This window comes from Odocoileus virginianus, chromosome 20 (assembly GCF_023699985.2).
Source record: "Odocoileus virginianus isolate 20LAN1187 ecotype Illinois chromosome 20, Ovbor_1.2, whole genome shotgun sequence".
Taxonomy (NCBI): Eukaryota; Metazoa; Chordata; class Mammalia; order Artiodactyla; family Cervidae; genus Odocoileus; species Odocoileus virginianus.
The window spans coordinates 5064432-5090773 of record NC_069693.1 but is presented as its reverse complement, the minus strand read 5'-3'; the positions used below and the strand labels follow the sequence as shown (position 1 = coordinate 5090773).

The following is a 26342-nucleotide window of genomic DNA, read 5'->3' as shown; positions in this document are numbered from 1 at the left end:
GGGGGAAGGGGGGGTGCATGAAGAGGGTCTGTCAATTCCAGGGCTGTATGCAGACCTTTGTGACTGGTGTCTGACTGCCTTCAGGGTTTTTCAGGAAAGGATTGGAGGAGGGGGACGGCCGGTTAGGCTGGATCATCTATGAGTTGTTGTGTTTACCAACAACTTCCGGGGCACTCTATCCTGATCTATGGATGAAGACGCATCAAGTGCCCTTGGGGAGGGGGAGAGGAAGACCATTTAAAAATAAGATTGGGTAAGCTGACTCCATGAATGTATGCGTGCATGCTCAATTGTTCAGTGGTATCCAACTCTTTTGGGACCCTATGGACTGCGGTCCACCAGGCTCCACTATCCACGGAATTTTCCAGGCAGGAATACTGGAGTGGGTGTCACTTCCTTCTCCAGGGAATCTTCCCAACCCAAGGATTGAACCCAAGTCTCCTTCACTGCAGGAGGATTCTTTTCCTCTGAGCCACCTGGGAAGTCTCCATGTATATACACTGAGGGTGTACGAGGTTCATCTGCTTGTAAAGGCACATTTTAGGCACTAGACTGGGACAGTAAGGAGATCAAACCAGTTAATCCTAAAGGAAGTTAATCCTGAATATTCATTGGAAGGACTGATGCTGAAGCTGAAGCTCCAATACTTTGGTCACCTGATGCAAAGAGCTGACTCATTGGAAAAGATCCTGATGCTGGGAAAGATTAAGGGCAGGAGAAGAAGGGGGCGACAGGATGAGATGGTTGGATGGCATCACCGACGCAATGGACATGAGTTTGAGCAAACTCTGGGAGATAATGAAGGACAGGGAGCCTGGTGTGCTGCCGTCGTCCATGGGTTGCAAGGAGTTGGACACGATTGAGCAGCTGAACAACATCTGGAGGAGAGGGCTGTATTTCAGGTGAGTGGAGGTGGGGTACTGGGACTGTGAGCTGTAGGTTGAGAAGAGTGAATGGAAGGGCTGAGTTGGGAAGTGGGAGGACTAGTGTCTGAGGGAGCAGATGGAGGGACAGTGTCTGGGGGCACTGTGGGGAGCTCATTCTGTATTTTAAAGGGCACCAGGGACTTCCCTGGTGGTCTGGTGGTTAAGACCCTGCACGTCCAGTGCAGGGGGCACGGGATCAATCCCTGGTCGGGGAACTAAGATCCCACATGCCGTGCCATGCGGCCCAAAAATAAAAAAATAAAGGGCACCAGCAAGAGTCTACATCACGGGGAGACAGAGGTAGTTGTCGGCTGCTGGCTCAGTGGGGCTGGAGAAGTTCTGGGTGTCAGGAAGTTGACACGATCTACCTGTGGACAGGGCAAGGGTCCGTGTGACCATCAACTATAGCTGATCACCAGCCTTGAGCTGGGGAGGGTGGGGGCTCATGGATGTTCCAGGAGGGTCTTGGGTGCAGTCAGAGGAGTGACTGTGGAGGAGGGAGGTGGACAGAGCGGCTGGGGGGATTGGCTGGATGCAGTCTGGGCGAGGAACACGGTCACTCGGGGGTGTCTCTGGGCTCTGGGGAGGGTCCCAGGAGGATCTGAAACCTCACCGTCAGAGCGAGGCAGTGGCGGGCACAGGCAGCCTTGTGTAGCGCGGTCATGCCATCCCGGGCCCGGAAGTCGATGTGTGCCCCGCCCAGGCACAGGGTTCGAATCACCTCTACGGAGCCTTCGGTCTGGGCAGCCAGCGTCAGGGGGGTCTCTGGGAGGCAGGGGGAAAGGCCAGTCACGTGCAGCCCCTGGGCCTTGTGGTCCCCGACTCCCCAGCCCTCCCAAAGCACCCCGTCCCGCCGCCTGCTCCCTACCTCCTGAATCCGAGTCGTGATAATTGGGGTCCAGCCCCTTGTCCAGCAGCCGTGCCACCTTATCGGATGTCCCGAGCTGCACGTACTCCAGGAACTTCTTCAACCCCGTCTGAGCCACAGATGAGAGAGAGAGAGAGGCGGTCAGGGAGGAAGGGGGCAAAGCTGGGTTTGGAGCAGCGCCGTCCAGTGGAATCACACAGTGAGCCACACATGCCATCGAAAAGTCCCTAGTAGCCACCACTTTTTTAAAGGAAGAAGACCTTCCAATTATACTGAAATTCACTTTGACGACCTATCTATTTCTAGTCTATCCTATATAGCCACAATATTACTGATTCAACAGGTAATCCACGTGAAATTTATTCCTGAGATACTTTCAGGGGTACTGAGTCTTTGAGATTGGGTGTATATTTCACACTCACAGTGAGGCTCAGTTTGGACCTGGTACACCGCAGGTACCCGGGGGGCTGTATGTGGCTGGTGGCTCCCGCAGATGGTACAGGTCTGGATGGATGGACTGCTCGGAGGAGGACAGAGACAAGTGGATGGTGGGGTGGGGGTGAGGATAAGAAGCAGCCAGGGAGCTTTCCTCCCAAGTGTCAAGGATCGTTCACTTCACTTCTGAACGAAGCAGCCCCCTGACTTAGTCCCAGCTTTCAGGGGACCAGAGGAGACGCAGGGGACATACAGTCTGAGGACTGGAGGGCAAGGTGTATGAGTGCATACTTGGGCAGTAAGTTGCGTCCAACTCTTTGCGACCCTATGGACAGTAGCCCAGCAGGCTCCTCTGTCTATGGGGTTCTCCAGGCAAGAACACTGGAGTGGGTTGCCATTTCCTCCTCCAGGGGATCTTCCCGACCCAGGGATCAAACCTGTGCCCCCTGCATTGTCAGGTAGATTCTTTATCACTGAGCCACCAGGGAAGCCCCAGAGAATAAGATGCTGGGAGGATAAATGGCTGTGGAGGAGCGCATCTTTGGATCCTGTAGAGATTCAGGCTCTGGGATTGTGTGAACTGCAGGGTGTCTATGAAACTGCCCCTAGGCAGAGAGACACTAGATACCAGAGTCGCAGGCCACATTGGCAGGCGGGGGGAGGGGGAGGGGGTGGTGGTTCCTGTATGGATATAGGGGCCCCAGGAGAGGGGAGAATCCAAGGATGAAGAAAGTGGGAGCCAGGTGGAAATGGCACGTGCCTGGGCAGAGGCACAAAGAGAGAAGATGAGAAAGGCTATGATATATGCTGGAGGGGAGAAGGGATAGTTAAGGAAGTCAAGGATAGGAAGCTAAGAAGTTAAGGATAGTTTGGAAAGGTCCTGTACACATTGTATTTAAAATGGATAGCCAATAAGGATGTACTGTATAGCACATGGAACTCTGCTCAACATTATGTGCCAGCCTGGATGGGAGAGGAGTTTGGGGGAGAATGGATACACGTATATGTATGGCTGAGTCCCTCCGCTGTTCACCTGAGACTACCCCAGCATTGTTAATTGTCGGTACTCCAACACAAAATAAATTTTTTTTTTTTAATAAAAGGCTGTGATGGAGTCATCAGGTGCATTTGAGGTTGTCCCAAATACGACACAGCATCCCAAGTTAAGTGGGGGATGCTGGCAGAAGAAAAGGAGGTTTGGAGGGTTGTCAGGAAGAGGTAGGAGAGAAAGTGGTTAGGGAAGGGGGCTCCAGGTTGGGGGTGGTATAAGTACCAGCAGGGTTCTCTCACCTTCGTGTGCAACTTGGCCAGCTGCTTCTCATCCAGGTTGGTCTGCTTGTAAACACGGGTCTTGTATCGGAACTGAGGCCAGGAGTGGGGTGACGGGAGAGACAAAAGACTCGGAGTCAGGGGTCTGGACCTCTTCTGAGCCAGGAAAGAGTCAGTGCAGGGTCAGGACGAAAAATAGCCCCCGAGTCTTGGCTGGGTGGACAGAGGGCTGCTGGACCACTGCGGACCTGTGGACTGCATCCCCTAAGGTGTCTGGACCCGCAGGGAATGTTCCAGAATAACCACTGTCATTGGGAGCCATTTCCCACTTTGATAGGCCAGGGGAGACTTGGGGCTGGGAAATGACTCATGCAAGGCCACTCTGCTACCGGTCAGAGGCAGGAATGCCATGCTAATTTGAACTCGGGCCTCCCTGACTCTGATTCTTAAGTGAAAGTGTTCAGTCACTCAGTCGTGTCCGACTCTTTGTGACCCCAACAGACTATAGCCCGCCAGGCTCCTCAGTCAATGGAATTCTCCAGGCAAGAATACTGGAGTGGGTGGCCATTCCCTTCTCCAGGAGATCTTCCCAACCCAGGGGTGTCTCCTGCATTGCAGGTGGGTTCTGTACCCTCTGAGCCACCAGGGAAGCCCCAGGATTCTTAGGGTGCCCTTTATATCCAGAAGAGCCCACGGGCTTTCCCTCGCTGAGGTCTGGGCTGGGTGAAGAAACGGGGAGCGGGCCGACGCCTGCTCGTATCTGTGAAGGGGCTGGGAAGGCTGTGGGGGATCTCACCTCCAGGTAGGGCACCCCCTTCTCGAAGGACTGGGGGTACTCCCGCAGCAGCCGCTCTTCCTCCAGGAAGTTGGCGTCCCGGCCCGAGGTGGCTGGCTGGAACAGGCCATAGTTGAGCACGTCCTGGAGGCTCTCGCTCAGGGCGCAGAGCACCTGCTGCTTGGCGGTCCAGATGGTGGCATCCGGGTTGAAGCGCAGGCATTTCTGGTGGGGGAGGCACCAGGAGAGAGAGAAGGGGCCTGAGCAGGTCTGCGGAGGGCTGTGGGTGATTCCCGGGACAGAGGAGGGCTGGGGGGAAACCCATGGGGGTCTGGCAGTGGGGGCCATGTGTGAGGTCATCCAGAACCAGAGGCCCCATTCCCTTCCCCGCTCCCCGTGCAGACTCTGGTGGTCCCTATCTCCCGCCCCCCATCCGCCAGCCAGCGGGCTGTGGCTCACTGTCTGGTGGAGGTCAGGGATGCCGATCCTAAAAACCATCATGCTGAAGTGGGCGTCGTCTGGGACGGACATGGAGCGGCCCTGGAGGCCTCGGATGGAGGCCAGGCTACCAGCTGCACCGCTGCCCCGGCCCCGGGTCCCCCGGGGGCCTCTCCCGGGCCCGTCTGGGGAGCTGTCGGACTCTGAGCCCCCCTCGGGACACTCGCTGGCACTGTGGCGTTCCTCGTCCTCGCTTGACGCGGGGCTGTGGGTCATCGTGGGGCCACGGGGCGACGGGGGACGGCAGCATCACAGGCGGCTGGCGGGGGAGGGGGCGGGGGTGGCGGTCAGACCAGGAGCCCGGGCTCTGAGGCCACGGGTGCACTCAGTGGACAAACACGGTCCAGGCCAGTGGCTCCAAGCCGCCCGAGGGAGGCCGGCAGGAGGCTGGACACACCCCCCAGACACTCCTACCGCCTCCAAGCTCTCTCCCGAGCTCTCTCTCTCTCTCTCTCTCTCTCTCTCTCTCTCTCTCTCTCTCTCCCGGGCACACACACCCCCCCAGCCCTGCCATGCTGCCTGCACGTGTCTCCTTCCCTGCCCTTGGCCTTGCTTGCGGCCCCCCGCCCCTCCTGCGCCCCACTTTGCCGCTGACCCAGCGCGCCGGTGTCCCAGAAACCGCAGAATCACCGCGGGAGCCGCTGGCCCACTTTGCCAGGCCAGGGATAATGCAGCTAAAATTAGCCCAGGACAGACAGGTGGGCGACCCACCGGCACCCTGCCCCCCTGGCCCCAGCCTGGCCCCTCCTCACCCAAGGTCCTCCCCGCCTTCTGCTCCCGGGATGACCGCGAGGAGGCTGAGATGTAGTAAGGGGGAGAGGGAGGTGCCTTGAGCCTAGGGTGGAGCCGGTGACTTCACTGAAGTGTGGCTGACCGCGTGTGTGCGGAGGGCTGCTGGAGAGCCAGCATCCCAGGGGGCAGGGGCACCCGGCTGGGGGAGTCACGGGGCAGAGAGTACCACGCATGAGGTGTCCCCTGGGGGAACCACAAGAGGTGGCCTATGCAACTTTCCAGGAGGCATCTTGAGAGGGAGGGTGGGTGGGTGGGGAGACTGGCCCTGGGGGCGCTGTCTGGGTGACAGCCTTGCCGTGGCCTGGGTGGGTGTAGGGTGGTGGTAGGTGACCTGCGGGTGTGTCTGAGGCCTGGTGCTGGCTGGGTGGGAGGAATGGCATAGACTGGTCCTGGGGGCTCCACTCTGGGGGCTGGGGGCTGGGGGGGAGGCTAAGGAGTGCGATGAGAGTCTGGGGAGTGGGGGTGAGATCCCCACTATTCTTCAGATCCCACTATTCGTCGCCCCTGAATTGATCTTATAAGGGTGAGTCCAGATGGGGCCCTTCTTCTCCGTTTTCTCCCCCCCTCCCACCTCAGCACCGGAAACCAGAATGTCTGGTCTGGTCCCTCCCCCCCACACCAGGCCCGGCTCCTGCACGTTGCCATGGAGATGGGAAGCAGTGGAGGGTACTGCTGACTTTGGGGGAGTGGGGATGGGCTGGGGGGGGGGGTTGGGGAGAGAAGACAAAATGTATGCGGGGGGGGGGGGGTAGGAGGAGAGTTTCAAGAACTGTGGGCTGGCCACCCCCTCCCCCAAGCGTGGCCACGGCCCCTCCCCCTCTGGGCACCCATCAGAGCCTCCTCTACTTGGCCCTGGCGGAGACCCCCGGGCTTCTCCTACTGGGCGACTCCACTCCCACCTCCAGACCTCGGGCTGGCAGCCACTCCCCCTTGGCTGACCCTGGCTGACCCCCTCCCCCAGCCTCCACGGGCACTCATGGGGTGGCCAGTGGCCCTGAAAGCAAAGCTCTCCCGGTCCCCCGGCGCGTGCGGCTGCCCCCAACCCCCAGGACCAGCTCGGGCCCCTCCCCCTCAAGCCCCGAGGGAGGGAGCGGGCACACTCCGCCGGGGCGGCATGAATCAAACGCTCCGCGGCTAAGAATAGCTGGCACGCAGCTGGTACCGAGACGGGCTGAGGAATCGGCGGGGGGGGGGGGGGGGCGAAGAAAGGGGAGAGAGGGGGTGCCCTGGAAGGCTGCGGGGGTACGGCGGGGGGAGGCTGCCGGCGTGGCCGGGAGCCGGCCCGGGAGAATGAATGGAGGCGGAGAGAGGCGGGGAGAGGCGGGCAGAGGGAGCCCCGGCTGGGGCCGAGAAGCTGGTGGGGGAGAGCCCGGGTCCGCGGAGAGGGGGCGGAGGCCCCCGGGAGCAGGACTCGGGGGCGGGAGCCGAGGGGGCGCGCCGGCCGGTGGGGAAGGAAGCGGGGACCGGGTGGGGATGCAGAGAGCTCGTGAAAGGGTGGGAGGGGATTGGACGAGTCTGGAAGGAGAAGCCGAAGCCACAGGGGGTCGAAAGGGGCGGCCGAGGCCGAGGCCCGGACCCCCGCTAGAGAGGGTGGGCGCCGGAATGACCTCGGCGAGGGGTCTCGAGGGGTGGGGCCGCAGGAGGGGTCCAGGGAGCCCAGGTGGGCCGCGATGGGCGAGGCGGGGGAGTGGCCGGGCCGGGCCGGGCCGGGAGGCGGGTACCGCGACCAAGCCCTCGGCCCTGGAGCGCGGGAGGCGGGTTCGGGCAGGGGGCCACGGGGCCGCATGCCCCCAGCAAGTCCGCGATCCGGGACGGGGCACGGGGGACCCGGGCGTAACCCAATTTGGCGTCGCCCGGGGCAACGCTCCCCTCCTCACCCCCGCCCCCCACCGCACACCAGGGCCGGGAGCCCGGCGCTCGGCCAAGGACGTCCCGGGCGCCCCCGCCCCCGCCCGCGGCCCCGGGCCCGCGCTTCCCACCCCCCGCACCCAGACCCCCGGTTTTCGGCCCCCTTACCTGCCTGGCGGGGCTGCTGAGTCCCGGTCGGCGGCGCCCGCGGCCCCTCCCCCCTCCCCCCACCCCCCACCCCCCCGGAGACGGGGGACCCTCAGGCCATGCCCCACCGCCCCGGAGGGCGAGCGGGCCCGGGGAGGGGGCGGGCGGGGGCCGGGGGGGCGGGCGGGGGGCCCGCGGACCTCACCCCCCCCGCGGGCCGGGCCTGGCCATCCGCAGAGCGCCCCCCCTTGCGCCGCGGCCGCCGCGCCCCTCCTAGCTAGCCCGCCCCCGGCTCGGTCCGGCCGGCTCCGGGCGCCGCGTCTCCGCCGGCTCCTCTCCTCGGCCTCAGGCCGCTGCCGCCGCCGCCGCCGCCGCCGCCGCCGCCCGCTCCGCGCCTCCTCTGCCTCCCGGCTTGCTCTCTCGCTCTCGCTGTCTCTCCCTCACCCGGTCTCTCCCTCTCTCTCCCTCCCTCCCTCTCTCCCTCCCTCCGCCCTCTCCCCTCCCTCCGGGAGCCGGCGGAGGAGACATCGCCCCTCCCCGCGCCCCCAAACCTCGCCCATCCCCCCCACGCCGGCTCCGCCCCCTCCCCCTGCCCTCCCCCACCGCTCCTCTCCGCCGCCAGATCCCCGAACCCTGACTCCACTCCTGCTTGCCCCAGTACCCCGGTGATGGGGCTCCGCCCCCCAAGGGTACCTCTCCCCTCACCCCCCAGGACCGCCCCTTCCCAGAGAGCCCCCACCTCCTCTACACACAGTAGGGTGCAATTAAATATTCGTTGCTAGACTCTACACCCCCAAATTGGATGGTGAGAGCTATAGATTCCTGTCCTGTCCCCCCAACACACACACACACACACACACACACACACACACCTTCCCGCAAGGCACAGGTGCAGCGAGCCGCTCCCCAGCCCTGCCCCTGCAGACGTCTCCACAAACACATCTTCTCCAGAGCTTGCGGGGCTCTTGCAGGATACATTACCATGAGCACAGCCAGCTACATCATGTACATATCACACCCGTGTGCCGGAGCATGCACACGGCAGAGCACACGCGTCTACCCACCCCACACACGGGCACGCAGCCCGCTGTGCTTGCTCAGAACTCCAGCTCACACGCAACCCTGAAACAGAGACACAGAACCACAGGCAGACGTGTGCTTTGCCTCTGTCACAGTCACCCACCATGGCCTGGCCGTCCATCACACAGGTGTGCACACACCTGTTTAGTGGCACGACCCTGCACCATCACCTCCTTCCTGATAATCATCTCTGACATTTCTTGAGCACTTCCTTTGTGCCTGGTTCTGTCTGGGTTTACTCCTCAACTTTGCACACCGCAGTCCTCTGGCTACGGACTTGCATCATCCTCATTTACCAGAGGGGGGAAACTGAGGCCCAGAGAGGTTAAGGAATGTGCCCAAGGTCGCCCAGCCCGCAAGAGGTGGTGGCCAGGATCAGAGACAGGTGGCCTGACTCAAAATCTTCAGACTGCTGTGTGCTGGGGTTCAGTACTGGGCACTCCATAGCTGTATATCCTTCTTCGTCACACACAATCCCCCCAGCCATCTCCGCATGGCGCATGGGACACACCCGCAGAGACAGGGCCGATCCCATAGGGCAGCAGTGAGTGCGTGGCTGCAGCCCAGGCCCCTACCCTTCTCCCAGCTCCAACAGCTCCTCCGGGGCCACCAGCCAGAGCCCAGGCACCTGCGGAGGGCAGTTCCAGGCAGCCTCTGGGTGCGCGTCCTGCTGCAGGCTCTGGGGTGCCAGGGGATGAGCTGGAGCAGGTGCCGGCCCAGCTGCCCCAGGAGGCCCGGTTCTGGCTTCACCCCCACCAGCCCAGGTGGTGAGCAGCTGGGCCTGGGGAGAAAACAGCTGCCTGTGTGTGTCAGCACCAGCAGTGAGAGGGGCTGTGTACCCTTTCTACAGTTGATGAGGCTTTTCTGGGCCTGGGCATCAGCTCTCGGTGAGGGGTCCCCAGGCCCCTCATGGGCACCTAAGAGAGGCCGGAGCTCTGAGGCAGCGGGCAGCCTGCCCAAGGTCACACTGCCCTTTGCTTTCTTGGAAAATGGAAAAGTCTGGCTGTGTTGATTTCCAAGGCCCCATCCTGGGGCTCCCGGCAGCTGAGGGCGAATGCCCTGCTCATGCTGGGAGCCAGAAGCTTCTGCTAGCTGCCGCTGCGGCGCTGGTAACCTCCAGCAGGCCCAGCTGTCCCCTCTCTGAGCCTCGGTGTCCCCCCTGGAAGAGTGGGCCCTGCGATCCTGGCACCGCCCGCCTGGCTGAAGCGGGGGAAGCCCTACATGACTCACGGGTCTGGCATGGAGTGGGCATGGCCAGCCTCCTGCTTCTCCTGCCTCTGTGGCCTCTCTGCCACTGCCCTCATCACCTCTACCCCGGTCACCAGGCCCCCACCCACCCACCCTCAGGGCCACAGGAAACTCGAGTTTCCACTGAAACAACTATGCAGGGTTCAGTCTTTTCGCTGAGCTGCGGCCCCGCTGCCAGGGAAGGCTCCTTTCCTTGTTCAATTGACTGAGTACCTACTATGCGCTGGGTTGACCCTGTCCTAGCTCCGAGGATATGGCCATGAACAGGGATACCTGCATTCATTGGCGAGAGACAGACACAAAACATGTAAACAAGCCAACAAGACAAAGTTGGTCTTGATTCAACCAAAAAGATAAAAGGGGGTGTTTGAATAAACTACCGGGGGAAGGCCTCTCTGAGCTGAGACCTCAGTGATGAGAAGGAGCTGGGGGGAAGAGCCTTCTAGAAGGAGGAAAAGGCTGGTGCAAAAGCTCTGAACCGGGAAGGAGCTTAGCATTCAGGAAGTAGTGAAGAGATCAGTGTGGCTGGAGCTTAGAGGGAGGTGGTGAAGGGAGTAGGGGTGATGAGTTTGCAGAGGTGCAAAGGATCCACCCTTCCCCGCCCACCCCCAGGCTGGGCAGGCCAGGCCTGTGCTGAGGCCAGGGTTTGGCTTCACTCCCGCACATGATGGGAAGCTTGGGGGGGAGCAGGGGAGTGGGGAGTGATGTGATCTGATTTACGGTTTGGAAGCATTGCTCTGGCTGCGGCAGGCTGCGTGGATTGGAGGGGCTCGGGAGGAAGGAGGGGGAGAGGCAGGAGGAGAGGACTGCAGTGGTCCAGGAGGGAGATGAAGTAGCTCTCAATGCTCAGAGCTCTCTGTGCACCCAGCCCAGCAGCTGCTTATTCCATCTCCTGGAGAAAGCTTCTCGGACCCCACCCAACCTCCACCCTCCCCTCTGCCCCAGTCCCTCACCCCATGGGGCTGTCTGTGGGGTCTGTGAACAGCTGGAATCCCCCGTGTCACCCCAACCCAGGATCCAGACTACAGGAGGCTTCCAGGAAAGCATGGCAGATGGATCCAAGAACCCCACCTTTCTGGGGGCTGCACACAAGCCACACGTGTGCTCTTTGCACGGATCCCCACAGACAGGCACAGATACTCAGCTGGATCTGGGGCAAGGACCCGGAGGGCAGGATGGGAGATCTGGGGGGCAGGAGGCGCTCTAGAGCCCAAGAATGCCGTGAGAGCCTCCTTCTGCAGGGTGTGTGGGCGACGGTGGACACAGGATAATAACAACCTTAGCAAGACCTTGAGGTCTCTCCTGACCTGAGGCGTGGCCAGGGAGAGGAAAGGGAAGCGGGGCCAAGCCCTGACAACTCCCCGAGGAGGTTCCTGGGCAGAGGCTGAGCCCCCAGGATCCCTTGGGGAGCTGGTTCCATCCTCCTCCTGACCTTCTGGAGCTTCTGGCCGAGGCAGAAGGGAAGAGCAGGACAGGACGGAAGCAAGCTCTGGAAAGTGGGAAGAGGAGGGCGTGTGTGGAGACCCAAGGCGGGATCCAAGCTTTGGAACGCTGGAGGTTTCCGGCCACAGAGGCAGGGCCTCCGGGGAGCCAAGAGAGGCGGGGAGAGACACACACAGAGGAGCAGAGACCAACGGACCGAGACAAGAGTTGGGAGGAGAGGGACCAAAGAGAAGCTGGGAGAGGCGCGGACCAGGGGGCTGGTGATCAGCACACACTCCGGGTCCCCAGAAACATCCTTCTCCTCTGAGACACACCCTTCTGCAGCCTTGGGTGCTCCGAGCCCAGCCTGATGCAGGCCGCCTGGCTCCTCGGCGCGCTGGTGGTACCCCAGCTCCTGGGCTTCAGTCATGGGGCTCGGGGAGCTGAGAGGGAGTGGGAGGGGGGCTGGGGTGGCGCCCAGGAGGAGGAGCAGGAGAGGGAGGCCCTGATGCTGAAGGTGAGTTGGAGACTGCTGGGACTCTAGTGGCGGGACCTGGGAGGGCAACCGTGGGCTTGGGAGGGGTGTATTCCAGGGTTAGAAAAATGGGCAACGGAAGGGATGGGATAGGGTTGGAGGAGGATGAAGGTGATGGGTTCAGACAGCGAGCTGACAGCTAGAAAGGGGCGTCTGGGGAATCAGAATGTAGCTGCCAGCCTGACCCTGATCACCCTCTCTGCCTTAGCATTTACAGGAAGCACTGGGGCTGCCTGCTAGGAGGGGAGATCAAAATCCCGAGGGAAACTCTGAAGGCAGGGGGGCCTGGGCGACCGAGGAGGACGGGCAGGGGGAGGAAGGCGAGGAGGAACCCACACCGACCCCCTACGTCAGCCCCAGTCCCTCTCCCACCCCGGAGGACGCCATCACTTATATCCGTAAGTAATCCTTAGCTCCGCCCTGCCCCCCTGGTCTCCGTGGTCATTTTCACAAAAACGAACCGTCCTTTCCCAGCCCCAGGATTTTTCAGTTGCCCACCGCCCAGCTCGGAGCCCTCACACCCAGGAGCTCCGGGTCCCCGACTTTGCCTCTCAAGAGACCGGGGTGGCCACCGGCCCCTACCTTCCAGAAGTCTTGAGAGCCCCCACCCCTCACCCCAACTCCGCCCTAGAAGCCGTAGGTCCCGGGTCCCCCCCAGGTCCTCCGGTCCCCTGGTCCCACCCCCCCCAGGGTCCCCGTCCAGCGTGCGCCCTGTCCACCCGCAGTGGGTCGCCTGGCCGGCCTGGACGCAGGCCTGCACCAGGTGCACGTCCGTCTGCACGCGCTGGACACCCGCGTGGCCGAGCTTACTCGGGGGCTGCGGCAGCTGAGGGAAGTGGCGGGCGACACCCGCGACGCCGTGCAAGCCCTGCAGGAGGCGCAGAGCCGCGCCGAGCGCGAGCATGGCCGCTTAGAGGGTGAGTCGCATCCCGCCGGGCGGGGAAGGAGGGACGATCCGGGTCAGGCCGCGGACCGGTGGGGAGAGGGGAGCCCCGAAGGGTGTCTGAGACGTGAGGACCCTAGGTGTCAGGGGCGAGGGGGGGCGGCCCTGGAGGATTTGGGGTGTGCTGGCTGATGGGGAGGGTGAACGCGGGGGGACGGGCACGCTCCCCACAGTGTTAGTGAGCCGACCCTGCTCCGGCCGCACCACGCCCCCTACGATCCTGCCCCCATGGCCTGGCCACGCCCCCTGCAGGCTCTGTCACTGGCTCCGGGCGGCTCTGGCCCCGCCCTCTCCCCGCCTCCGAGGCCCTAACCCCGCCTCCGCTCGGCCCCGCCCCGCCCCGCCCGCAGGCTGCCTGAAGGGGGCGCGTCTTGGCCACAAGTGTTTCCTGCTCTCGCGCGACTTCGAGGCTCAGGCTGCGGCGCAGGCGCGTTGCGTGGCGCGGGGCGGGAGCCTGGCTCAGCCCGCTGACAGTCGGCAGATGGAGACGCTCACCCGCTACCTGCGCGCGGCGCTCGCCCCCTACAACTGGCCGGTGTGGCTGGGTGTGCACGACCGGCGCGCCGAGGGCCTCTACCTCTTTGAGAACGGCCAGCGCGTATCCTTCTTCGCCTGGCACCGCGCCCCCAGCCCTGAGCCCGGCTCCCGGCCCAGCGCCGCGCCGCACCCGCTCAGCCCCAACCAGCCCAATGGCGGCGTGCTCGAGAACTGCGTGGCTCAGGCCTCGGACGATGGCTCCTGGTGGGACCACGACTGCGATCGGCGCCTCTACTACGTCTGCGAGTTCCCCTATTAGCGGGGCCGGCTCCCCGCCTCTCCACTGCGCCCCACCACCCGCCCTGTGCCTGGGCTGTGCTCCCCGCAAAGACACCGTTCCTTCCTTCCTTGCCCGCGGATGGAAATGAGTTTTCCCTGGCTGGCCGATCCTTGCGGGACTCCTGCGGGGCCGGGACCCCTTCCTTGTCTGTCTTTCCTGGAAGCGGTAGGCGCAAGGCTAGGTTCCGCGCCAATAAAGCGCTGAGGAATCTCACTTGAACAGGCAGTGGAGGCACTTTTGGCCTTTTATTTGGCAAGGCCCTGTCCCCCTCTTACAGGTATTACTCGAGCCCGAGATCAGAGTGATAGAGAATACATGTGCATACGTACACACGGTCATCTGCTCCTGCGCACAGATTTCTGGAGTACACGAACGCACACGCTGCTGACACCTCCCCCCGCATCGTGCCCCCTACTCAAGGTCTTTGGGACCCAGAGCCTGTCAGTCATTGTCCCAGGCCTTGGCCTTGGCCCTGATCAAAGAGATCTGGGAAGCACAAAGGAGCTAAAGGCTCTGACAAGTCCTGCAGGAAAGACATCCATTTAATTTTTTTTTTCTTTTTTTTAAGTGGGTCTCAAACCTGACTCATCAGATGGTACCATAATGTCATGTAAAGTCAGGCACTGCCCTACTCCCTTCCCCTTCCTCCAACTCCAGGGCCTGTGTTTAGACACAAGCATAAGGATATACCCAGCCTGGAAGCTTAGGCTCCCTCCCAGCTGATCCCTCCACTCCTTGACTTTGAAGCCATGAGCTAATCCCTCCCTGCTATGAGCCTCAGTTTCCTCATCTGAACACAGACACTATTACCCCTACCTTGTATGTCTCTTAGGATGTTCACATGAGCCCAAGAAAGTGAGCATTTGGGAAATGGTGGTGCGTAAGGCACATATTACATTTTCTTTTCCCCCACCATTTTTCATACCTTAATCCCCTGGAGCAGTGAGGACATCCAGGCCCAGCTTGGGCCTCAGCACTCTGGACAGCACTCTTTGGAGCAAGAACTCTTGGAAACACCCACCCAGTGTCTCCCCACATACCAGCATTATGGTATTCTGACCCTGATATCATCATGGAGCCCAGGAATTGGGTGTGACCCTGTCTGTCTTTACGTCTGTGTCCCTTCCCCTTTGTCAGCCATGATACCTCCCGTCTAAAGTGTCACCACTGGCTCCTCCAGTGGGAGGAACGAGCCACTGTGTCATCTCCAGAAGTGGGGGGAGGGAGCACAAGCTACCCACTCCCTTTAAGAGTCATTTCCCAGCCCCACCGCCCCCATAGGAGTCACAGAAGCAGGGGTGGATTCTGGTCAGGAAGACTTCCATCAGGAGACTGAAGACTTTGCCCCAAATTCATCCCCCTCTAAGCTTGTTTCCCAGAGTCGCAGTAGGGCAGTGGGATGTGTTATAGAACATCAAAGGGCAGATGAGGCAGATGACAATTACTATCTGCTGTTACCTGGGAGAGCTCTATCCTCACAGACCTGACATTCTGGGAAGTCAGTGGATGGGACAGTTCAGTGGTTACCTGCCTACATTCTGGAGCCAGATGGCCCAGGTTCTAATCCTTCCTTGGCCACTTACCTACTATGTAACTTGAGTGAGACATAACTTTGCTGTCCCTCAGTGTCCCCATCTGTACAATGGGGATAATAAGATCTACATTCTAGAATAGTGCCAGACACAGAGGGCTCTTTGCAGCAGGGGCTCTGATCCTTAGTTGGCTATTTTAACCTCACCTTCACCTCTGCTTGCTCTCTCCAGACACTGTCTCTGTATATGCAAATGTCTTTCCAAGAAGTGGCTAATGAGTCACCGCCCCCCTAGCATCCCTTCCCAGCAGCATTAGATGCTGCCTTAGGTGTTCCAGAACTGAGCCCTAATCAGCCATACTGGGGATTCCTGTGGGGCAGAACTGGTATAACTAATTCCCTGTCCCCAGCATCCCAGGCATGACAGTTCTTTGAATGAAGGAAGATGCCCGTGTGAAGCTACAGTGGGAACCCTGAGATGAATTTCTAACTGCTTCTCTTTCTCCTTGGTGGCCTGCAGGCCTCAGTCAGGCGCTTCTCCTGGGCTCCCAGTGGATCAGGGGCTGTCCTCATCACAACTTTCATCACTCTAGGTGCCATTGCTTGGTCAGCGTCTGTCATACCAGTCCAGAGACAGAGTTGTGTACACAGAGACGGCCAAGGTTGGGAGTGGAGGGCATCTGCAAGGACTATGTATGCATCAGATCAGCTAACCTGTATGTTTCGCCCTGGGCTGATTCTGGAGTCAGCTCTGCACAGGGGAACCCTGTCATTTCCTCCAAGAAGCCCTCCCAGGCCTCTCAAGAGCCCAGAGTCTGCCAGTGCCACCTCCCTGGCTCACTGTGGAGCACCTGCAGTTTGAGAGCTTGGAGCCACCGACCAGAGACGTCCCAGCAGGTGGTTGGGATTGATGAGCTAAGGGATTCCAGAGAAACGGTGGAGGAAGGGCACAAACCTGAGATACCCCATCGTGAAGAAAAAGAAGCAGGCCTACACGGGACTACAAATCCCAGCAGGCTGACCGGCAGGCCTGCCCAGAACCACATTCCTAGAAGCCATCAGGCGGTTCTTGCAAAGCCTCTGGCAAAGCTCCTTTCCCTCCTCCAATGTGAAGATTGCCTACGTTCCCTGCAGGCTAGAGGACCACACCCAGTCTCCAATCAGAGCTCAGATCCCGACTCCCCACCCACTGGACCTCGCCCCGAGGTAGTTTGGGAAATGTAGTCTGGTCCCGAGTCAACGGGTAGGAAAACCCGATTTGGCAAAGCGTAACATTCCATTCCAGAGAAGGCAATGGCAACCTACTCCAGTACTCTTGCCTGGAAAATCCCATGGGCAAAGAAGCCTGGTAGGCTGTAGACCCCCCATGGGATCGCGGAGAGTCGGGCACGACTGAGCGACTTCCCTTTCACTTTTCACTTTCATGCATTGGAGAAGGAAATGGCAGCCTACTCCAGTGTTCTTGCCTGGAGAATCCCAGGGACGGCGGAGCCTGGTGGGCTGCCGTCTATGGGGTCGCACAGAGTCGGACACGACTGAAGCGACTTAGCAGCAGCAGCAACATTCATTAGGCTTAGAATGTAGTGGGCGCTAAGATCTTTCCCGTGAGAGTTTTTTCAAAATACGGATGAATTTCCAACGGTGTATCATTACCATTCTTTAAAAAGCGAAATCAATTCATAGAAAATATCAAAATTCAGAGAAAATGGAAATAAACAGTTCTCAAAATTCGAGTTCTTGAGGTTGTATTGTATTACAATATAAGACTCAACATAAAAATTCTTCCTTTGCCTGCTAAAGATCTGATAAACACTAGTCCAAACCAATTTAGCCTGTTTTAAAATAATTAAAGCTTTTTATTTGGAAATAGTTTCAGACTTACAAATAATCTGCACAAACACAAATAGTATTTTGTATTTGCATACACCATTTACCCAGATGTATTTATTGTTAACAGTTCATCCCGTTGCTTTAGCTTTATCATCATCAATCTGTTTTCAACCTGAAAACATAAAATATCCAATTATTTTGCCAGCAAAATGAGTTTATGTGGGAATCACAGAAGAATTCAATTTGGAACAAGAAAGCTGGGGTGAGCAAGTCTGAAGAGGTGACGAACTAGTCAGCTTTTATTAGGGTTCGGGAGAAAACTGGGGAGGATTGTGTTTTTATTTATTTATTTATTTTTAATTGAAAGATAATTGCTTTATAGAATTTTGTTGTTTTCTGTCAAACCTCAACATGCATCAGCCATAGGTATATATATGTCTGCTCCCTCTTGAACCTCCCTTCCACCTCCCTCCCCATCCCACCCCTCTAGGTTGATACAGGGCCCCGGTTTGAGTTTCCTGAGTCATACACCTGTTGGCTATCTGTTTTACATATGGTAATATAAGTTTCCATGTTACTTTCTCCATACATCTCACCCTCTCCTCGCCTCTCCCCAGGTTCATAGATCTGTTCTCTACGTCTATTTGGGAGGATTGTTTTGAATAAAAGTTCACTGGAGAAGAACAAGAGTTTGGGATGGTGGTGGTTTCTTGTTGACTGCAAACAGGGGTTAGTGCACTGTTCCTAGGGCAAGGAGGGACCCTCCTCCCTCTTCTTAAAATCAGGAGATGAAATTCTTATGTGAAAATATGTCCTCTCTCCTGTCCCAGGAGGAAAGATCTAATATTCTCGATCATCGTAAATAAGAAGTTGAGGGACTTACCTGGTGGTCTAGTGGCTAAGACTGCTGCTCCCAATGCAGGGGGCCTGGGTTCAATCCCTCGTCAGGGTACTAGATCCTGCATGCCGCATCTAATGATCCCACATGCTGCGAAGAAGATTGTGCATCCTATGGGCTGCCACTGAGACTGGCACAGCCACATAAATAAATAAAAAAGAAGCTGTGACTGAGAGAATTTTACACAAAGAATTTTATGTAAATAGACCTTGTTAAAATAATTGTTATCTTTCTTTTTCCCTCTGGTTATGCAGGTTACCGGGCGGGCTATAGTCCATGGGATCACAATGAGTCGGACATGACTGACTGACTAAACCACACACTCACACATACAGGCTACCCTGTGTAATATGTGCGTGAAAGCTTGCTCTTCAGGGTTTACTGAATTCATTTTAAATGAGTTCTTTTCTGTTTTCACTCTATCCATCCATCCATCCATCCATCTATCCATCCATCCATCTATCCATCCATCCATCCACTCATCACTCATCCTTCCACCCTAACCTGATTACCAGGGACAAACCAAAGTCAGGTTTACCAATTCGCTGCAATGAAAGAAGGGCTTCCTTGATAGCTCAGTTGGTAAAGAATCTACCTGCAATGCAGGAGACCACAGTTCAATTCCTGGGTCACGAAGATCCCCCGGAGAAGGGATAGGCTACGCACTCCAGTATTCTTTGGCTTCCCTGGTCACTCAGATGGTAAAGGATTCATGCAATGAAAGAGACCACATCCCAGAGAAGGAGCTGGGATTGAGCTATAATATTTGGGGGAGGAGAGGAATTTGGCTTAAAACTCAGCATTCAGAAAACTAAGATCATGGCATCTGTCCCATCACTTCGTGGCAAATAGATGGAAACAATGGAAGCAGTGAGAGACTTTGTTTTTTGGGCTCCAAAATCACTGCAGATGGTGACTGCAGCCATGAAATTTTTATAAAAGATACTTGCTCCTTGAAAGAAAAGCTATGACTAACCTAGGCAGCATATTAAAAAGCAGAGACATAACGTTGCCAACAAAGGTCTGTCTAGTCAAAGCTATGGTTTTTTCAGTAGTCATGTATGGATGTGAGAATTGGATCATAAAGAAGGCTGAGTGCCAAAGAATTGATGCTTTTGAACTGTGGTGTTGGAGAAGACTCTTGAGAGTCCCTTGGACTGCAAGGAGATCTAACCAGTCCATCCTAAAGGAAGTCAGTCCTGAATATTCATTGGAAAGACTGATGCTGAAGCTGAAATTCCAGTACTTTGGTCACCTGATGCGAAGAACTGACTCATTGGAAAAGACCCTGATGCTGGGAAAGATTGAAGGCAGGAGGAGAAGGGGACGACAGAGGATGAATGGTTGGATGGTGTCACCAACTCAATGGACATGGGTTTGAGCAAGCTCCAGGACAGGGAAGCCTGGCGTGCTGCAGTCCATGGGGTTGCAAAGAGTTGGATGTGACAGAGCAACTGAACTGAACTGAGGAATTTGAGGGAAATTTAAGTGAAACTGTGTATTAATAGCTCAGGAGCAAAGCAGAAGTTTGTATAAATGAGTCAACATCAGGTCTGGACTGCAAAGTGGTCTCAGGGTCCTGTTTCCTTGGAAACTACAAAGTTAAGACAAATGTGGCATGTTGTGTCTGGAAACTCTATCTAAAGCTCTGTGTCAGGGCTGGAAATGGAGGCTTCTGTCTGTGTCAAACTGACTTACATCTTCCAGGCAAGAGTAGGATGTTTAATTTTTTTTCTTTTTGCCATGCAGCATGTTTGCAGGATCCTAGCTCCCCAACCAGGGATCCAACCTTGGCCACCTGGTGAAAGCACCAGGTCCTAACCACTGGACCACCTGGGGATTCCCTGTTTAATTCTTGTGGAGATACTTTCAAATAGCAGAGTTTCCAAAAGCTTATGATTTTTGAGAACTAAGGTTCTCAGTGAGTCGAATAGTCCTTTGTTGCTGCGGTTGTTTGAGTTGCTCAGTTGTGTCCAACTCTTCCCAACCCCGTGGACTGTAGCCCGCCAGCCTCCTCCTCTGTCCATGGGATTCTCCAGGCAAGAATACTGGAGTGGGTTGCCATTTCCTCCTCCAGGGGATCTCACCCACCCAGGGATCGAACTCACATCTCCTGCTTGGCAGGTGGATTCTTTACCACTGAGCCACCAGGTAGCCCTAGTAACCCAGAAAGGGAGTTGTTACGATACCATGGCTGTGTAGTGGGAGAGATCTCTGGGAGAGACGTTACCTGTTAACTTTGCGGCTGGCTTTATCTGTGTCCACAGACGGCAGAGTTTTAGTCCCAACTGGTTTCATTTCTCAAAATACATATATTTTCTGAAGCATGTAAGGGTTATTTACACACATCATGGTGTTTATCCTTAAATACCTCACCGTGTATTTCTTTGGAATTAGAGATATTGCCTTACCTAACCCAGCCGTAATCAACCTCAGTAAATGTAATATTTACATAATACTTGTCTAATCTACTGGTGGTTGACCAGTTTTGTCAGCTGACCCAGATGCTGTCCTTCACAGCATTTTCCCCATGCAGTTCAGGAACCGGCCTGGCATTACCTGTATTGCCTTTAATTGTTGCATCTCCTTGAATCTGCATTTCCATATTTATGATATTGACAGTTTGGAAGAACAGCTCTCCCCCTTTAAAAAAAAAAAAGTTCTTCACTTGAATTTGCCTGATGTTTCCTTATGATGATTACATTCAGGTTATACGTTCTCCACCAGACTGTGTGAGGTCAGGTGTATCCTTCTTTTTAAGGGCCAGTTGAGAGAAGTGTGTGAAACATGGGTGGGGTCTTTTAAGTTACTTTTCTGTTGTCAGTGGTGCTCTGTGAACATGACTCCTTCCTGGCTTCCTCGGGTTTTTCCTGGGCTAGCCCCCTGTCATCATTTGAACAACCTCTCTCCTGCCCCAGCCCCTAGCCCCCGTCTCCTCCTAAAATGCCAGCCTCATCATTTCTAGGAGCAAAGTGCTTCTTTCCAAAGTATGGGTGGTTTGTGTGAGCCGAGCCAGGCGGCTGTGTGAGCGTGGGTTTTGGAAATCTCCCTGGGAAGGCAAGTTAACCTTCCCCTCTGGATCTCTCCACGGATTCCAAATTTCCAAATTCAGCCAGGCTTTGGTTTCTGATGCTGAGCAGTGACGACTCTTGGCCACCTTGTGGGGAGGAAGCCACGGCTGGGGTGGAGTTGGGGGACGGAGGTGACAGGAAATGGAACACCAGCTCTGCCTTAAAAACAATCGCTTTGGCTATTTTGTAATATCTGACACGTGTAAAAGAACAGATATGTAAATATTGAGGCATAAGAAGACCATCTATTAACCCATCACTCTATTCAAGAGTGGAGATTCCCTGGTGGCTCAGTGGTAAAGAATCCGCCTGCCAATTCAGGAGATGCAGGTTCGATCCCTGGGTCTGGAAGTTCCCCTGGAGAAGGAAATGGCAACAAGCTCCAGCATTCTTGCCTGGGAAATCCCAGGGACAGAGGAGCTTGGCAGGCTATAGTCCTTGCAGTCACAAGAGAGTTGGACGTGACTTAACGACTAAACAACAAATGTTTTAGAGTACAACATGATAAATATAATTAACACAGATGTGTATTTTATATGAAAGTTATTAAAAGAGTAAATCCTCAGAGTTCTCATCACAAGGGAATTTTTTTCTGTTTCTTTAATTCTCTGTCTATATGAGATGATGGGGGTTCACTACATGTATTGTAGTAGTCATCTCATGATGTATATAAGTCAAATCATTACGCTGTATACCTTAAACTTATTCTGTACTGTATGTCAATTATGTCTCAGTAAAACCTGAAGAAAAAAATTTAAATACGCTTGGAAAATGTTTTATTGTGGTATTTTCTTGTTACTAATTAGTAGTCTTTATATATTCTGCGTACTAATCCTTTGCCAGTTTTGCATTGCAAAACCTCCGTAGTGGCTCAGATGGTGAAGAACCCGCCTACAATGCAGGAGGCTCCTGTTTGATACCTGGGTGGGGAAGATCCCCTGGAGAAGGGAATGACTACCCACTCCAGAATCCTGTGGACAGAGGAGCCTGGCGGCCTGTAGTCCATGGGGTTGCAAAGAGTGGGACATGACGGAATGACTAACAGTTTCATTTTCCCATGGATGCATATATTTAGAGAAACAAATGAATATATGCTAAAAATGGGAAATTTTATTACATGTAAATTAAGCCTCAAAGGAACTGATTTCTTTTTGACAGACCAACAAAGTTTCGTATGTTTTATTGTTGGCTGGGCTTATCCCAATTCAACATTTCTCTTTGCTGAAAGGCAATTGATTTTTGAAACTATTGGATCTTCTCCAGGCTAACGTCTTGACAGAGCAACTTTCACTTTTACTTTGCATTGCAAATCTGTGACTTGTACTTTTTATTTCTTGATAGTGTAGTCTATTGACCAGAAGTTCTTAAACTTAGTACAGTCAAATTTCCAAGTGCTTTTGCTTGGTACTTTCGGGGTTCATTTAAAAAATCCTTCCCTGTCCCCAGGTGACACAGTGTTAATACAAAAATGTCAAAAACAGCATGAATAAGGAAAATATATTTCTACAGGTGGAGAAAAAGCATTTGATAAAAACTTTATTCAAGAAAAAAAAGAAAAAAAAACTTTATTCAATAGATATATTTTTCTGTAATGGGTTAAACATCTAACTCAAATAGTGGGAAAATAAATAAGCCATGAATGAAAACCACAGAAACAAGACCAAAAGAAATGATTTTAAAAATATGGGCATGGAGAAGGAAATGGCAACCCACTCCAGTATTCTTGCCTAGAGAATCCCATGGACAGAGGAGCCTGGCAGGCTACAGTCCATGGGGTCGCAAGAGTCAGACGTGACTTAGCGACTAAACCACTGGAGAAAGACTACCCTCAACTTGGCAGCAAGTGACAACTGTCCTTAAGATTTCTTCCCCCCACCCCCCGATAGAAAAAGAAAACACTTGGACAATGAAAATAATAAATTTTATATTCAAATGTTAAAAAAAGGGCAAAAATTAGCCTATTATACAGAGTGAAGTAAGTCAGAAAGAAAAACACCAATTCAATATATTAATGCATATATATGGAATTTAGAATGATGGTAACAATGACCCTATATGTGAGACAGCAAAAGAGACACAGATGTAAAGAACAGACTTTTGGACTCTGTGGGAGAAGGCGAGGGCAGGATGATTTGAGAGAATAGCATTGAAACATGTATATGATCATATGTGAAATAGATCACCAGTCCAGGTTCGATGCATGAGGCAGGGTGCTCAGGGCTGGTGCACTGGGATGATCCTGAGGGATGTGATGGGGAGGGAGGTGGGAGGGAGGGTCAGGATGGGGGACACGTGTACACCCATGGCTGATTCATGTGAATGTATGGCAAAAACCACGACAATATTGTAATTAGCCTCCCATTAAAATAAATAAATAAATAAAAATTTAAAAACTATCTGAAAATGCAAAAAGAAAAAAGAAAGAAACAAAAAATATGGGCAAAAAATCAATGAAATGAGTGGGGGAAGAAAAGAAGATGAATAAAACCAAGAACAAGTTTAATTTTTGAAAAAGTTACTAAGCTAAATCAACTTTTGGCAGAGCCAAATAGGAATAAAAAAATAGGCTAAGACTTCCCTGGCAACCCAGTGGGTAAGAATCCACCTGCCGATCCAGGGGGCACAGGTTCAATCCCTGGTGCAGGGAGCCCGGGTCCTGCAACTAGTGAAGCCCACGCCCCCAGAGCCTACACTCTGCACAAGGAGAAGCCTCCGCAACAAGGAGCCTGCAGACTGTAGTAGAGAGCAGCCGCCAGGCGCCACGACCAGACACAGCCCACAGCAGTCACAGAGACCCGGCCCGGCCAAAAGTAGAGGAATATATAGACTTCAAAATAGGAGGCAGGCTGCAGGTAGAACACAGACTGTCAGAGTGAATAACATGGGCCGGGGCCGAGACACAGAAAGGTACACAATAGTGATCATGACTAACTGTAAGTAAAGGGAAAATATAGCACGCTAAAAATTATACAAAATAAAGAACTTGAATAAACCAATAAGTAATGAAATATATGAATTTATATTCAAGTAGAAAAAAAGAAAGTAGAGGTGTAAAGACTAAAAGGGAACAGAGAAAGCTGTCATTATTTGAACATGATATAATTATATACCCAATAAGACCAACGGAATGAACAAACGGTGAGAACAAATAATAAGAGATATCGCAAAATCTCCAGTTACAAGGTTAACCTACAAAAATCAATTCCTTTGCTTTACACCAACAATAAACAAACATACAGTGTAAAGATACCATTCACCATCCAAATGAAATCTAGAAGCCACATAGGAACTAACAAATAAGAAGACATAAGATTCTCTGGAGACAACTTAAACTCCAATAAAGGGTACCAACATGAATTGAATAAAAGCAAAGACATGCTTTGCTCTTGGTTGAGGGGATTAAATATTATACTGATGTCAATACCTCACAAGTAATTTATAGATTTAATGCAATTGCAAGCAAATTTCTACTTGGATTATTTTAACAGCTAAAGATCCTGATGCTGGGAAAGATTGAAAGCAAAAGGAGAAGGGGGCGGTAGAGGATGAGATGGTTAAACAGCATCATCGGCTCAGTGGACACGATTCTGAGAAGCTGCAGGAGACAGTGAAGGACAGGGAAGCCTGGGGTGCCGCAGTCCATGGGGTGGCAAAGAGTGGGACAAGACTTACCGACTGAGCAACAAAAGTGAGATTCACATATCACACAATTCACACAATTAAAGTGTACAATTCGATGGTTCTTAATATATTGAGATATGTACAACCGTCACCACAGTGAACTAGAGGATTTTTCACCATCCCCAAAAGAAGCCCTGTACCTTTCAGCAGTCACCTCCCTATCTTCCTGCCTTCTCCCAGCCCTAAGAAACCACTAACCTATTTTCTATCTCTGTAGATTTGCATTTGGGGATATTTCCATATATATGAGTTCAGTTCAGTTCAGTCACTCAGTCGTGTCCGACTCTTTGTGACCCCATGAATCGCAGCACGCCAGGCCTCCTTGTCCATCACCAACTCCCGGAGTTTACTCAAACTCATGTCCATCGAGTTGGTGATGCCATCCAGCCATCTCATCCTCTATTGTCCCCTTCTCCTCCTGCCCCCAATCCCTCCCAGCATCAGTGTCTTTTCCAATGAGTCAACTCTTTGCATGAGGTGGCCAAAGTATTGGAGTTTCAGCTTCAGCATCAGTCCTTACAATGAACACCCAGGACTGATCTCCTTTAGGATGGACTGGTCGGATCTCCTTGCAGTTCAAGGGACTCTCAAGAGTCTTCTCCAGCACCACAGTTCAAAAGCATCAATTCTTCGGCACTCAGCTTTCTTCACAGTCCAACTCTCACATCCATACATGACCACTGGAAAAACCATAGCCTTAACTAGATGAACCTTTGTTGGCAAACTAATGTCTCTGCTTTTTAATATGCTATCTAGGTAGGTTATAACTATCCTTCCAAGGAGTAAGTGGAATCATATAAATATGTGGTTGTTTTTGACTCACTTTTTTCACTTAGTATAAAGTTTTCAAAGTTCATCCAGGTAGAGGTGTGTATCGGTACCTCATTCCTTTTTATGCTGAATGATATTTGATTTTATGGACATATCACGTTTTGTTTATTCATTCATCATTTGATGGACATTTAGGTTGCTTCCCTTTCTCGGGCTATTATGAATAACACTGCTATAACAAGTCTACAAGATTTTCTATGAACATTTGTGTTCATGTCTCTTGGATCTATGCCTGTTGTTCTGAGTTGCGAAGTTGTGTTCAACTTTTGTGTGACCCCCTGGACCACAGCCCGCCAAGCTCCTCTGTCCATGGGCTTTCCCAGGCAAGAATACTGGAGTGGGTTGCCATGCCCTTCTCCGAGGGACCTTCTCAGCCTAGGGATTGAAACTCTGTCTCCTGTATTGGCAGGTGGACTCTTTACCAGTGGGCCACCCAGGTTCTCAGGATCTGTAGCTAGGAGGGGAATTGCTGGGTCATATGGCCCCTCTATGTTTAACTGTCTGAGGAAATGCCAAATTGTTTTCTACAATGGCTGCATCACTTTACAGTTTACATTCCAACCATCAGTGTATGAGTGTTTCAGTTTTTCCATAACCTTGCCGGCCCTTGTTACTAACTGACCTTTTCCTTTAGCCATCCTAATGGTGTGGAGTGCTGTCCCCATTGTGGTTTTGATTTGCATTTATCTGATGACTAATGATGTTACCTGACGGCTCAGTGGTAAAGAATCCCCCTGCAATGCAGGAGACACAGGTTCAACCCCTGGAGAAGATCCCCTGGGGAAGAAATTGGCAACCCACTTCAGTATTCTTGCCTGGGAAATCCCATGGACAGAGGAAACTGGCGGGCTACAGCCCATGGAGTCACAAAAGAGTGGGACATGTTTTTATCTTCTG

The 26342-nt window shown here is 54.1% G+C and overlaps 2 protein-coding genes across 5 annotated transcripts in view; one reads left to right on the top strand and one right to left on the bottom strand.

Moving 5' to 3' along the window:
• SHANK1 (SH3 and multiple ankyrin repeat domains 1) overlaps positions 1 to 7690 on the bottom strand; it is a 50715-nt gene extending 43025 nt beyond the window's left edge. For all 4 annotated transcript variants that reach the window (XR_011482014.1, XM_070450427.1, XM_070450428.1 and 1 more), the window contains exons 1-6: positions 7580 to 7690; positions 4733 to 5030; positions 4295 to 4498; positions 3520 to 3591; positions 1795 to 1903; positions 1540 to 1691 (exon numbers count right to left, since the gene is read on the bottom strand). Coding sequence is in view for 3 of the 4 variants with exons in the window: in XM_070450427.1 (XP_070306528.1) it covers positions 1540 to 1691; positions 1795 to 1903; positions 3520 to 3591; positions 4295 to 4498; positions 4733 to 4987 (792 nt within the window). In the remaining variant the exon portion in view is untranslated. The remainder of the gene's footprint in view (positions 1 to 1539; positions 1692 to 1794; positions 1904 to 3519; positions 3592 to 4294; positions 4499 to 4732; positions 5031 to 7579) is intronic.
• Positions 7691 to 8017: 327 nt separating this feature from the next.
• CLEC11A (C-type lectin domain containing 11A) lies at positions 8018 to 13828 on the top strand. The gene is made up of 4 exons (XM_020890530.2): positions 8018 to 11825; positions 12052 to 12241; positions 12569 to 12760; positions 13137 to 13828. The coding sequence occupies exons 1-4, from the start codon at positions 11679 to 11681 to the stop codon at positions 13580 to 13582; spliced, it is 975 nt and encodes a 324-aa protein (XP_020746189.2). The 5' UTR covers positions 8018 to 11678; the 3' UTR covers positions 13583 to 13828.
• Positions 13829 to 26342: the final 12514 nt, after the last annotated feature.

Excerpts from the sequence above, each read along its gene's own strand:
- CLEC11A (XM_020890530.2), top strand. The coding sequence starts at position 11,679 with ATGCAGGCCGCCTGGCTCCTCGGCGCGCTGGTGGTACCCCAGCTCCTG. Across the intron at positions 12,242-12,568 it reads GGACGCCATCACTTATATCC|TGGGTCGCCTGGCCGGCCTG; the intron begins GTAAGTAATCCT and ends GTCCACCCGCAG. Across the intron at positions 12,761-13,136 it reads CGAGCATGGCCGCTTAGAGG|GCTGCCTGAAGGGGGCGCGT; the intron begins GTGAGTCGCATC and ends CCCCGCCCGCAG.